Raw genomic sequence first — 13,280 nt, 5'->3', positions numbered from 1 at the left:
AGTTTCTGGCACCTCCTGAAAAGAGCACTCTTCCAGGAGGCATTCTGTAATGGACCAGTCACGGTTTTTATTGGCATTGTGTTTTTAAAAAAGTAAAGGTGTCCCCAACCAGTCGTGTCCGACTCTAGGGTGCAGTGCTCATCCCCGTTTCTAAGCCGAAGAGCCAGCGCTGTCCGAAGATGCTTCCGTGGTCATGTGGCCAGCATGACTGAACACCGAGGTGCATGGAACGCTGTTACCTTTCCCGCCGAGGCGGTACCTATTTATCTACTTGCAATTTCTAGTTTTAAACAAGTCTAATTTTAATGTGGAGTTTTAATCTTTTTATGCTTTGATGGTTTTATCTTTTGTGTTCACCACCCTGAAATTAGGGATGTATGAATCACTTACCTGTTCCGGTCGGGGCATCCGCTGGGGGGGGGGAGGCGCTCCATCCTTCCCCCCGGAATCCTTGACGGGGGGGAGGCACTCCGTCCCTCCCCCCCAGGAATCCTTGACGGCTGGCTCCGCTCTGCGGGGATTCCATAGAGCCGCCGGCCAGCTCCGCCAGCAGCCGGACATCCGGCCGCTGGCTAGCAGGGACGCAAATGGCGGCTGCCGTAGCCTCCGCCGTTTGCGTCCCTGTATTCAGCTGTGATAGGCTACGTAAAGACTTACGTAGCCTATCACGGCTGGGTTAAAAAAAAAAAAACGTACACAAATGGCGGCAGCTACAGCCGCCGCCGTTTGCGTTCCTTATTTTTGGCTGTCTTAGTCTACGTAAATATTTACGTAGACTAAGATGGCCAAAAATAAGGAACGCAAATGGCGGCGGCTGTAGTCGCCGCCATTTGCGTACGCGTTGTTGTTGTTTTTTTAACCCAGCCGTGATAGGCTACATAAGTCTTTACGTGGCCTATCACATCTATGTTAAAAAAAAAAAAAGACGAAACTGCAAATGGCGGCGGCGGTGGCAGCCGGTCTGAAGACCAGCCGCCGCCGCCGAAGCCGCCGCTGGAGCCGCCGCCATCCGGAACATCCGCCCCAGGTAAGTCTCATCCTGGGGGGGATCTGGGGGGGCGGGGGGTGGCAGGCCATTCTGCCATGGATTTCGGGGGGCCGAATGCACTGGCATTCGGCCTCACCGAGATCCGTGGCGGAATTCTCTGACATCCCTACCTGAAATTTGTTCTAGATATGGAGAGGTATATAAATGTTGTAAGTAAGTAAGTAAATAGTAGGAGTTTTTTTCTGTCTAAACACGCATAGGATTTTGCCCTTAGATACCCAAGTGCTCGTCTAAGCTGCAGTTGTTTAGCCTGGAAAAAAGGAGGGTAAGGGGAGACATGATAGAGGTCTACAAAATTATGCATGGTGTGGAGAATGTGGCTAGGGAGATATTTTTCTCCCGCTCTCAAAATACTAGAACCCAGGGTCATCCTATGAAGCTGATTGGTGGGAGATTCAGAACAGATAAAAGGAAGTCCTTTTTCACACAGCACATAGTTAAACTATGGAATTCGCTACCATGGGATGTAGTGATGGCCACCAGTTTGAATGGCTTTAAAAGGGGGTTAGACAAATTCCTGGAGGAAAAGGTTATCAATGGCTACTAGTCCTGATGGCTATGTGCTACCTCTAGCACCAGAGGCAGTGAGCCTATGTACACCAGTTGCTGGGGAACATGGGTGGGAGGGTGCTGTTGTGCTCATGCCCTGCTTGTGGGTTCCTGGTCAACAGCTGGTTGGCCACTGTGTGAACAAAATGCTGGACTAGATGGACCCTGGGCCTGATCCAGCATGGCTCTTATGTTCTTATGTATGTTCTTATTGACTGATGACTTTCAAAACAGTCAGGCTATGCCTGTTCAGTGTAACATTATCTGGGTAAACAACTGTTTCTTTTCACAAACATAACATGATAGCCTCATTAGTGGTAGTAATGACATTTTGTCCAACTATGTGGTAGGCAGCTGAGAAGCCCCTTTTTTTTAAAAAAGGAAGAAAACTATATAGACATCCAGATTTAGGGTGATCATGTGTCCTCTTTTGCAGAGGGCCATCCACTATTTGAAGGTGTCCTGTATTTGAAGAGCTGTGCAGTCCAGTTCTGGTTTAAAGACAAAGAATCATAAGAAATGTTGATCATCCACAGTTAGCACCTGGGCAGCAGACTAAACAAGCAAGCACATGGGTCCCCTGGTCACAGCCTTCCACACGATGGTGAAATGTACTGTATTTCTATTTCATTTTAGATGTGCATGTATAGATATAAATTAGCACATGCACATTTTTATGTAAATTCATAGCCTTTTTTGTCCTCTTTTTGTGATGCTTTCCCTCCTTTTTTTGGGGGGGGGGATTCATAAGTGGCAACCTTAGAGGTGATGGAAAAAACAGACCAACAAACCCATAGTTACAGGGGAGACAACCACAGCCCTATCCCTATTAGTACAGGCCTGCTAGATTGTCTTTCCATCAACCCTGTGGATGGGTACAGCTGCTTCTTTTTTTAGTCAGCATTGGGGCTTTGGCAGCTAAACAGAAGAAGTGCTGGGAGCATGAGTCCTGGCAGGATCAGGTCCTGGCTGGAACTGAGAGAGTGCACTGGGGCAGATTTGGTGGACTAGGAAGTTGATTTGCACGACTGTAGCTTAGTAGGATCATTTGAGAGCCAAGGTCGATTATGAGCCAGCATCTAAGGGCCAAAACAGACTCGACATTATATCTGTATCTAGCAGCCATATCTTTCTTTTTTTCTTTTTTCATTTTTACTCTAGATAGGCACCAGGGGCTGATCCAGATCTTAAAAACCTCCTATTGCCACCTCCCACCTGGGCCCCAATGCAGGTTTCTAAAGTAAAAAAAGAAAGAAAAAGGCATAGCTGTGAGATACAGATTTAAAGTCATCTCTGTTTTGGCCTGAATGTCTGTCCAGAAATGCCAGGAGAAAAGCAGGGTGTGCATGTGCGGGTGTGTGTAAAGAGACAGGAATAGCGGGAGCAAAGCTTGCAGACAGATCGGAAGATATGTTGGGAGGCTGGCAAGCACACATAGGAAACTAGAATGCTTCACAGCCGTGGTCAAAATCTGGCAGACCAGGAAGTATTTATAGTCAGGTTAGGTCAGGGAGAACCAATGGGATGTCTGCTGGGTGGAGCCATACTCAAAACCTTCCCCCTTCCCTCTGAAACCCAGAGGCTTGATTTATACCGCCTCTTTCTGGCAAAACCGAATGAGCATCTTAGAGCTGTGGCTGGTGGCTAGTACCCCTAGTTTGGTGTCTTGCGTGAGAGGAAGACAAGACTCCATGAAGAAGGGTGCATACCGCTCTCTAGCAACCATCGGTCTCAAGCCTATCCTTGGTGCTGCGGCTGTCTCCATTCTTACCGAAGCTAAGGCCTGGGTGAGATTAGTTTTGGCTTGCCAGTCTGGGACATATTGATAATCTTATTGTTAGCTGGTTTCCTCTTTTTTGCCCTGTAGGTGAAGTGTGACTTGAATGTGAACTAGCCACGTGTCTGCTGTGTATCATTAGAATAGAGGGCATTACCACATTACACATGCTTGTAATGGCTGCACTATTATAAAAGACTGCATAGACAGAGACTTCTGACTGGTGGAACTTCGTTCTACCTGTTAGGAGAGCCTAACAATTCCCTCTCCCCAGGGAACATTGTGAATTGCATCCCTCTGCAAAAGTGCAAGAGATCTCTAACAGAGGGCAGTATCCAACAGTGTCATTACGCAAAGTAAAATAGTGCTAGCGTAGCTCCACCAAATCTTGCGCATTATGCTTGTGCAACTGGTTGTGTGACTGGTCGCACAACTGGTGGTAGAGGAATTTGCACAACCAGTTATAATTTGCACAAATGTAACTTTAGTTGGATTCTCCTCTTGTGCATAGTTCAGAACCTAGCTTCCGCTGGCACAACATCATTTGCACTAGGGAAATGGCACTGTTGGAAACTCCCCCAAATACCCAGAATCTTCACCAAACTACATTTCCCAGGATTCTTTGGAGAAAGCCATGCCTGCCTATAATAAAACAGATATAAGTTTGCAGATATTATCCACAGACTAAAATAGCATTACTGATCAAGGCAAAATGATGCTCCTTCACAGAAACATGCCAGTCACTGATGGAGACACCTGCTCACAAGCTGAATTGCATCTGGTCGAGCGAGGTTACCTTGTGACATGTCATTGACTTTTTACATGAGGAAACAGGCTGTCTCAGGTAGAAAATAACTTCACTCGCTTCATTATATTCAGTGAATGCTGACATGAGCAACCACAGGCAAAACAATCCATCTTCTGTTCTAGACTCTTTGTTGTGTTTGGGTTCGGAGAAGAGGTTTTATTATAGGCTTCAATAGAAGCACCCACCCACTGGCTCTTCCTGAATTCTTGAATATGCAGGGTGCTTTGAACCCTTCTGCTCTTTTGCCTTCTACCTGCACTCCTTTTAGTCTTTCATGCAGAGCACCCAAGGGCCAGTGTCCACCAGCCATGCCTGTGCTGAACATGACCCCGGGAACCAGCTGCTTTCTGAACTGCACGCCACACTTTCCCACGTCTGTCTGCAGTCGGCGTCGCACCAGTAATGCAAAAGTGGTCAGTGGCAGCTGGTAGGGTGGAGGACAGGGCAGATGTTCAATATTCTATTGAGGTTGCCGGAGGAGGACAGCAGAAGATCATGTGTGGCACTCGGCAGCTGCATGTGTACCTGGTTGTGGGGGGACAGGTGGCGGATCACTGCCCCACTTGTCCCTAATGTGGAGACGCCTCTGGAAGATGTTGCACAGTGATACTTCTCCTAATTTGCCAGCCCCACAATGATGGAGAGGGCTGCTAGAGTCTCACCCAGGTTCAGGGGGAGATATGACAAAGCTGTTTTGAAAACACGAGGCAAGAAGGGCTGCTGTCATGCTCTGGGGTTTGGTTGCAGCAAGGACAGAGACTTATTTATTTACTTAGAACATTTGTATACCGCTCCACATCTAAACAGATTCCAGAGTTGTGAACAACAAGAGATAAAATGAACAAAAGATAAAAAAGGAGGAACATGATATTAAGATGATTCTTTAAAAAACAACAACAAGAGTGTCAATAAAACAGAGGCTGGTTAACCAAGGAAGGCTTCCTGGAAAAGAACTGTTTTCAGGAGGCGGTGAAAACAACCCAGCATTGGTGCCTGCCTGTCTTAAAGAGGCAGGGAGTTCCATAGAATGGGACTTGGCTGATGTTCTTAAAAAAGAAATAAATTACCCAGTGCAGTGGCCAGACTCCACGCTCTGCTCTGACAGGAGCCACCCTTGAGTTTCCAGGCACCTCCCCTTACATCTCAGGTTCTGAACCTCAGAAGACCTGGCAATCTCAGTGCAGGGTGCCTTAGCCCTCTTTGAACGTTCATAGGGACATAGGAAGCTGCCTTCTACCGAGTCAGACATGGGTCCGTCTAGTCCAGTATTGTCGACACTGAATGGCAGCAGGTCTCCAGGGATTCAGGCAGGAGTTTTTCCTGCCCTGCCTGAAGATGCCAGGGATCGAACCTGGGGCCTTCTGCATGCAAAGCAGGGGCTCTACCGCTGAGCTATGCCCCCTCCCCTAAGGGGAGGGTCTCCTCCATCATCAGACACAATGTAAGCAAGGGCTGGCCAGGGACACTGCGGTGGAAGCACCACGCTCGCACCCTCCCTCCGCACGAATTCGCATAGCACATAAGGCACCAGGAGGTTTTATTCGAGCCACACTGAAACTGTGCGCTTGCCCAGATCTCCCTCATCGAGGGGTTCGGACTTGCATAGGAAGACTTCCCAGTGGATTGTGCCCTATATTAATTTAGGGGGTGGGTGGAGTGCTATTTCAGTTTCTCACCTCAAGCATCAGAACAACTTCAGCCGTGGTGTCATGATACATTTTGAAGTGCAGTCCCTCATCGTGACGGTCCCCATAACCATGCCCCCAAGGAGTGTCCAAAAAGGCAGGCAGCTGTGTTGACCGTATCAACAAACCCCCCTAGCAGTTCTATCTCTCTCAGGAGCAGGTCTTTTGTAAAGCAAATGGGTCTTAGTTGCTCATTCAAGAGCAAGCCACCCCAAATTACTTTGCATCACAACAGGGAACAATGTATGGTTGTTGGGGAAATTCATTCCACTGCCCTTGATGGCATCCCAAAATCTATCAGCTGACCTCAGCAGACCTCCATAGCACATAAGTTGCACATTCTTTTTGATTCCTCACTGCTGTACCACTCTATGCTTTTATGCTACCATATTCTTCCACTCTTAATGCAAACCACACATACCCATTTTTCTCCACAAATGACGGAATGCACAGAAGAGTTTGCTATGAGACATAATAACTGGGCTGATACAAAATGACAACCCATACTCAAGGCTGAGCATGGGTTGAGCGTGGACTGTCGTTAAACGTGGGTTGTTGGGTTGTGTGAACCCAGCCACGCTAACAAACTGTGGTTTGTTAACCATGAACAACCCATGAAAAGAAACCAACGTTCGTTGTTGGGTTGTGAACTGTGGTTTGTACATGGTTAACAAACCATAGTTTGTTAGCACAGCTGGGTTCACACAACACAACAACATGCATTTGTTGTGCATTTGTTGTGCCTAAAAACAACCTTGAGTATGGGTTGTCGTATTGTGTGAATGCTGCCATTGTGTATATGTGTGAAAATTATTATCCTAAATACACTCACAGTTTCTGCTAGCTTGGCATAAAATGGAGAGATTGTTGCATGGCACAACCAATCAGAAAACCAACATAGCCCTGTGTATGGATACGGACAATGTTAATGGCTATAAGCAAATATCATTTTGCCAGGTAGAGAAGGAGCAAAATGATTTCACAGCTGTTAAGTAATAGATGTACAATTACAGCTCAGCTGTTAAATGTTGGATCATTGAGGTATTTTTTCTTCTTCAAGCATGGAATTCAGCCCAACATTTTTCAATAGTCATTTTAACCATTAGCAAAGAGCCATATCCCTCTTTAAACATTACATATAATAAGATTTCCTACAAATGGTTCACTGAGCCCTATTGTGAGGCAAGGCACTACAGACAATTTCCCTGATCTGAACAAAGTTATTCAGGTAGCTAAAGGCTGAGGACAGATGAACAGAAACCATGTGGTAAAGTAGCCACTTTTAAAGCTTTCCACTGGAATGGATAACCATCTGGAGAAGCAGTTTTCCAACAGTAATCCCCCTAGCCACGTTGCTATTTAGGGAATTTAACTGCTGATTTACTGTTAAATTATTTCTGTCCTGTTTTTGTTCCATGTAGGCCTCCAAAGCCACTTACAAAAAGCAAAAAACACCCCCCCACACACACACATACACTCACAAACCTTAACAATATCTAACTATTAAAGATATCAATAAAACCCAGAAACGCAACAGAAGCAACTGGCATTTGAACACAAAATCATAACTCAGTGAAGCTCCAAAACCTCTGAAACAGAACTATCTTTTGCCTGATGCCTAAAAATTAAAAGAGAATGGGTGAGATGAGCCTCCCAGGGGAGAGACTTCCAGAACTTCAGTGCCACCCCAGAGAAGGCCCTGTCCCACTGCCTGTACCTCTAATGGAAGGAGAATGTGGTGCAGGACAATGTGTGTAGTTGGGTTCATATGAGAGGCAGTAGAACATCTGGTACCCAGGTAGACTTAGTGTGCGGTTGGAAGCAACAGATGACTGCCTCTTCCTGCAATTGCAACTGCTGAAAAATATGGTGTACTTCCATGTGATGTGAATTCCAGAACTGTGGAGGCAGGGCCAGTAGCATGAACTGTCCTCACCTTTCCCTGTTCCTGCCAGGAGCACCCTAGCTGCCTCTTACAGGCCCCTCCAATAGCCAGCTCAAGACACAGACCAAGAGGATTCTTTCCAAGGCTTTATTGCTTTTACAACTTAATGACTTTTTCAGAAGCTAATCACCCGCGACTAAGCAAGGAACTGCACTGGGGTAGTTAGCAGAGTAGCCTAAGCTCCAGGTAAGGCAGTTGGTCCCTGTTTGAAGGAGGAGGGCAGGAAGATTCTGAACTTATGGGCTATGGAGAGGTCCTCCCTCTTACCCTTGGGTCCTCAGGATGCAACCGTTGTTTTAGCGCCAAGCGGACAGAGCGCCTCCTCTCGGTGCCCTCCATCTGGCGCCGCTCCCTGCATCTGCGCCAAGCGTCCAGCAAGGCCCCATCCCCCGCTCTCTCGCTGCCAGGGTCACTAGCTCTCTCAGGAATGCAGGCAGGAGGAATCTCTCCCTGCCGCTGTGCCTATGAGTGATGAGCGAGCTCCTCTCCCACGGGTTGTTGCTCTTCCTCAGAATCAGAACTGCTCTGGGGCTCTATGGGCTCAGTTTCCACCCTGACAGTCCCCTGGCTGGGTGACAATTAGATGGGAAGACCCACACTACTGACCTTATCCACAGAGTGGTTCATTCACACATATTCTCCAGCAGTGCCTGGTCGCTCCACAGAGAAACTAAGTTTGCACTGCCTGGCAGAGGAGGGCATCTCCTCCCTCCCCCCCCCCCGATGTTGCTGGACTGCAACTGTAATGATGGCCACCAGCATGGATGGCTTCAAAGGGGGATTAGACAAATCCATGGAGGAGAAGGCTATCAGTGGCTACTAGTCATGATGGCTATAGCTACCTCCATATGCCGCTGTCTTCCAGTTGCTGGGAAACATGAGCAGGAGGGTGCTGGTGCACTTATGTCCTGCTCGTGGACTTCCCATAGACATCTGGTTAGCCACTGTGGAAGGAGAATGCTGAACTAGATATGTTCTAGTTCAGCATTCTCTAGCTGACCTAGAATGTACCTAGCCATGCTAGATCTGGTCTGATCTAGCATGGCTCTTAAGTTCAACAACATCTGGAGGGCTAAAAGGTACCCACCTTGTTTTAGGGTCAGGCTACTGCAGTCTGAGGTGTTCTTGTTGGAAATAGTTTCCGCTGCAGCCAGCTGGGATGTACTTACTCCCATGAAAATGCACTTTAAGGCTGAGAAGCCATTATCTATACGTAACTGGTTCTTATGAAGCCCATCTTTGAACGGAATGGATTTCTATTATGAACACTGAGAGTATCAGTATCCAGCCACTGAAAAGCCGAAATACTAACCTTGCTGTTGTACAATTATGAAGGAAAAGGCCACCCAGCTTCTAAAGAATGATGGATAAGTCATCCTAGAAGAAGAAAAAACAAACTGTGTAACCAATAGAGCCATCCACGTGGAACCGGGTCTGTTATGTAAAGGCCACCTTAAAGGTTATGTCAAGATCACCTCAAAATTGTTTAATTAGTCCAGACTGTCAGAAATATTTGAAATTAAAGCTCTTCATCTGTGCGCACAAACTCAAAGCCTCTTAATTAGGTAGCGGTCACCGGCATCACTGTTTGAAAACAGTAATATGCTCGGCCGATGTTACTGGGGCAAAAACAGATCCTGATCTTGGGAGGGGGGCAGGGGTTAGAAAGTATTTCTAATGTCAGCCTTTAATAGTGTTTAATATGAAAATAGCTCAGTGGAAACACTCAATCCCCTAATAACCCCAAGCAGTTTCTCCATGATCTCTATGCTACAAAGCTTTTGGCTGAACCGTTTCTCATTGTATACCAAAATGAGAGCCAATTATCTACCGTGGCGTGCTCTCATCCCTGGAAGACTTAAATGTTGCTTTAACTAATTATTTTTCTTTTTCGTATCAGCTGGTGAGAAGATGAACACTTAACAGTTCTTTTCTGGTAGGATGGAGGTACAAACATTGACACAGCTGCCCATCTTTTGCATTACACAGATATCAATTTTTATAAAGATTGTGTGGGCACAGGGGTGGAGTGGAGATAAAAACGTAGCTACATAAATAATGCATCAATCCTATGAGGGTGTTTTAATTCCTTTCCTGCCCAGTAGAATGTATTATACATTATTAATCCAGTACAAAGTAGTTCTCAAGGTAAAGCGCTCACAGTTTCATTATTTTTCTGTTGCTACTAAATCAGGGCCAAAGTTTGCATTTTTGCCTGACACACTATTGCAGGATGCAGGAGTGCTGATTGTTATATGAAGCGCAGAAACTTTCCTCCATTTAGTTCAGTGGAGGGAGACGTTCCAGCACATACACAGAGCTGACCCTTTATTGAAAAGAGCTGTGAGGGACTGTGATTCCAGGGCAAGAGGATGGCATGGGATGGGACTACAATGAACATGGAATTCGATAAAAATATCTATTCTTCTACAACATCCCCAAGTCAAATTTGACCTCAGGGCAAGTGGTCTGAAGATTTCACTGACAGGCAGGAATGCAGATAGATAGATCTTTTTAAGTATCTGCAAAACCCAGCAAAACTGAATTGCAATGTCACTCATATGTATTCTCATGTCCTCCGAATAAAGTGGGCTTTCATTTCAAGAAAACATGCATAGAAGCTGGCTTTATTATGAGCCATTGAAAGCAACAAAGTAGGACCATGATGATGAATTTAAATCCCATTGTGTTCACTTGATTTCAGTAGCACTTGGTTGTGACTAGCATTTCCATTAACTTTTCTCCCTTGGGGGGCAAATGAGCAAATGTGTGTATGGCTTTCACATATCCATGGTCATAGCTAACTTTTACTGGATTTGTGTCATACGTGACTACCTGGATTCAGAAGCTATCTTACTTTCTCCTGCCATACACAGCCATCAATCATATTTGCTGAAATTCTAGACTTTAAACATGTATCCGTGTCTAATGTTCTTTTCAATTATATATATACACATACACATACACACGCGCGCGCACCTCTTTAGCTATGTACAGATTCATTTTCCTAAAATGTAGGTGTAAGAGAGATACATCTAATTATAAAATTTAAAACATTAAAGAAATGTATCTAATTATTTATAGAAACATTCTATGTGAGTGTAATGTATGCATGATAAGTATATAAGGTATTAAGCTGAAATATCAGCATTTATCAATATATAACCGGGAGGTGACAATGATAATAGCAAGTGTGACATGCTATTCAGCTATCAAATTCCGAGTTCCCATTATACTGAATATATTTCTGCCATATTGAAGGAATAGGATTAATTTCAGTTCCTCAGACATTTTCCTGGATTCCTAAATATCAGGGAAAAAGAAAGGTAAAGCTACCTAGCTGGCTATTCTACCAAAGACCATTGAAATGCTGTCATAAAAGCAAGCTACCAAAGGACAGACCTCAAAGGAAGAGTTACAAGGCAGGGTTTAAAAAAAGAAAGAAATGAAAAAGAGTGAGAAATGCAAAGTTTAAATATATAAGTATATGGAAAACAAATCACCAACCTGGTTTCTGGCAACGTGGAGCAAAACCAAAGCTGAAATTTAAAACCAAAACTTGGATAAGCCCTGAGAGAAATTATGTCAACAAAGGACACATGTCAATAGCCTTTTGCCAATTATTAATGATAGATGTCCCCCAAAAATCCTTTTGGTCTTTCAATTGAAATACAAAATAGAACAGTTTTTCCTTATAGAGTAGTGCTGAGCTTCAATTAAGAATAAATCCGCTTTTCTAGTGTTTAGTGGTAAATAGTGCTAATCAAAAGCACAAATTTTTAAAAAAATGCAGGGCTGGTAGCCTGGAGCACTCTCTCTCTTTCTGAAAAGTTAAACCTTCTAGGAGATCCAGAAGGGAAATGTCAACGCAACAAGGAACTAGGTATGTGGTTGTTTTGATCAGAATCACTTTTCACTTAGGGGGAAAAGAAACCCACAAAAGAAAAAAAAAAGGCACCCCTTCCTTCTTTGTGCTACCGAGGGAGGGTCTATATAGTGTTACAGAATTAGCATTAAGCAGCATAGGAATTAAGCAAGCCCACACGCGCGCACACACACATACACAAGTATGGGTTCTTGGGCCCAAAGTTAATTTGTCTGGGTGGTTTTTTTTTAGTATTTAGATGTCCAAGAATCAGTGTAGACTTGCCATTTACCAAATTTATACCCTACATTTAGTCTGGTAAAGCTTTTGCAAAAAAAACCCTCTGAGGGTGTGTGTGCAGGGGGCAGGATAGTTTGGGGAGAGAAACTCTTATGGCTTTAAGACAGGGGTGCAAAACCTCCACTTCCCAGGGCAAATCTGGCCTTCTGGGCACGCCCCCCCCCCCCAATCTGGCCTGCAGAGTTTACAAGAGATGGGGCTTAGGCAGAACTAAGTTGTCAACTTATCAGGAAGCAAAGCAGCCCTGCCTTCTCTAATGACTTTCAGAGACGCTTGTTCTGCACTTTTCCACAGCGTGGAGATGAACGCAGGCGCTCAGGAACTTCTGCACAGATTCAACTGTTGCTAAAGGCATGACGAATGGCAGGCTGAGAAGTTGGCAGCTCCATTTGTGCCAGCCTTGTCCTCCTAGCCTTCCCCCCCCCCCCCCCGCAAGATGCATTTATACCTACTTTAAAAAATTAAGAATTTTACCACTGAAAATGGGAGGGAGCCAGGTACTCTCCACTCGAATGATTTACTTGCAACCACAGCTAAATTATCTTGCTAATAAACACGTGGCAAATGACATTTGTTTAAATGCCAATTTGCCTGGTGTCTCAAGGCCTGAGTCAGTGGATTGGTGCCTTGCTGCCTTTGGAGCGCTGGACATAGCGCACAGGTCCGAGTACTATCCAGCACCCATTCTGGCCCCCTGCTCCTGTGCAGCAGTACAGTGGCATGCAACTTCGGAGGATCCCATCCGCTAAAGCTGTAGGATTGCCGCCTTTTCAAAATGGATGGAGCTGCTATGCTTTTAATGGCTGCACTGGAAGAAAAATCAGCAGGGGAAGATTTTTCCTGGCAGTGATTGGAAAACGTCTCCTGTTGATCTTCTGCCTTTTGTGCAGCAATTAAAGGTACAGAGCCTCTGTCCACACACGATGGACAGTACCGTCCAGTACATTGGTCTCTTTAGCAAGTCTGCTTGGCTGAAATCCTTGCAAGTCAGAAACAAGGGGGTGCAGAGGCTCGATTCTCCTCCTCTGAAAACAATGAACCAGTCAGGAAGAAGGGCTGGTTGGCCGGGCCCAATCCAGAAAGTGTTGGCCTCAGTAGCAGCAGCAGCCGCCCACCAGTTGTCGGGCTCTGCACAGATTGTGGCTGCACTCCGAGATCCGGGAGCGATTCCGTCTTTGTCAAACCGGGGTTCCACCTGCAAGAGGTGACATACATACCTACCAACATCTGAAAGCCGGAAGGAGAAAGGTTTCACTTGAAGTTCTAAATTGAAGCCCTCGTAGCTCTGAAATGATGTTCCCAT

General features: G+C 45.5%; 1 protein-coding gene across 1 annotated transcript in view; it reads right to left on the bottom strand.

Annotated features, from left to right (window-relative positions):
* TECTA (tectorin alpha) overlaps positions 1-13,280 on the bottom strand; it is a 103,558-nt gene extending 90,278 nt beyond the window's left edge. Inside the window, exons 1-2 of the mRNA XM_084807234.1 lie at positions 12,922-13,280; positions 9,125-9,189 (exon numbers count right to left, since the gene is read on the bottom strand). Of these exons, the coding sequence (XP_084663360.1) occupies positions 9,125-9,189; positions 12,922-13,280 (424 nt within the window). The remainder of the gene's footprint in view (positions 1-9,124; positions 9,190-12,921) is intronic.

This window comes from Heloderma suspectum, chromosome 6, assembly GCF_057233095.1.
Source record: "Heloderma suspectum isolate Gila_16-S chromosome 6, 16-S_ref, whole genome shotgun sequence".
NCBI lineage: Eukaryota > Metazoa > Chordata > Lepidosauria > Squamata > Helodermatidae > Heloderma > Heloderma suspectum.
Note: the sequence above shows the minus strand (reverse complement) of the source record. Positions and strands in the feature narration are given on the sequence as shown.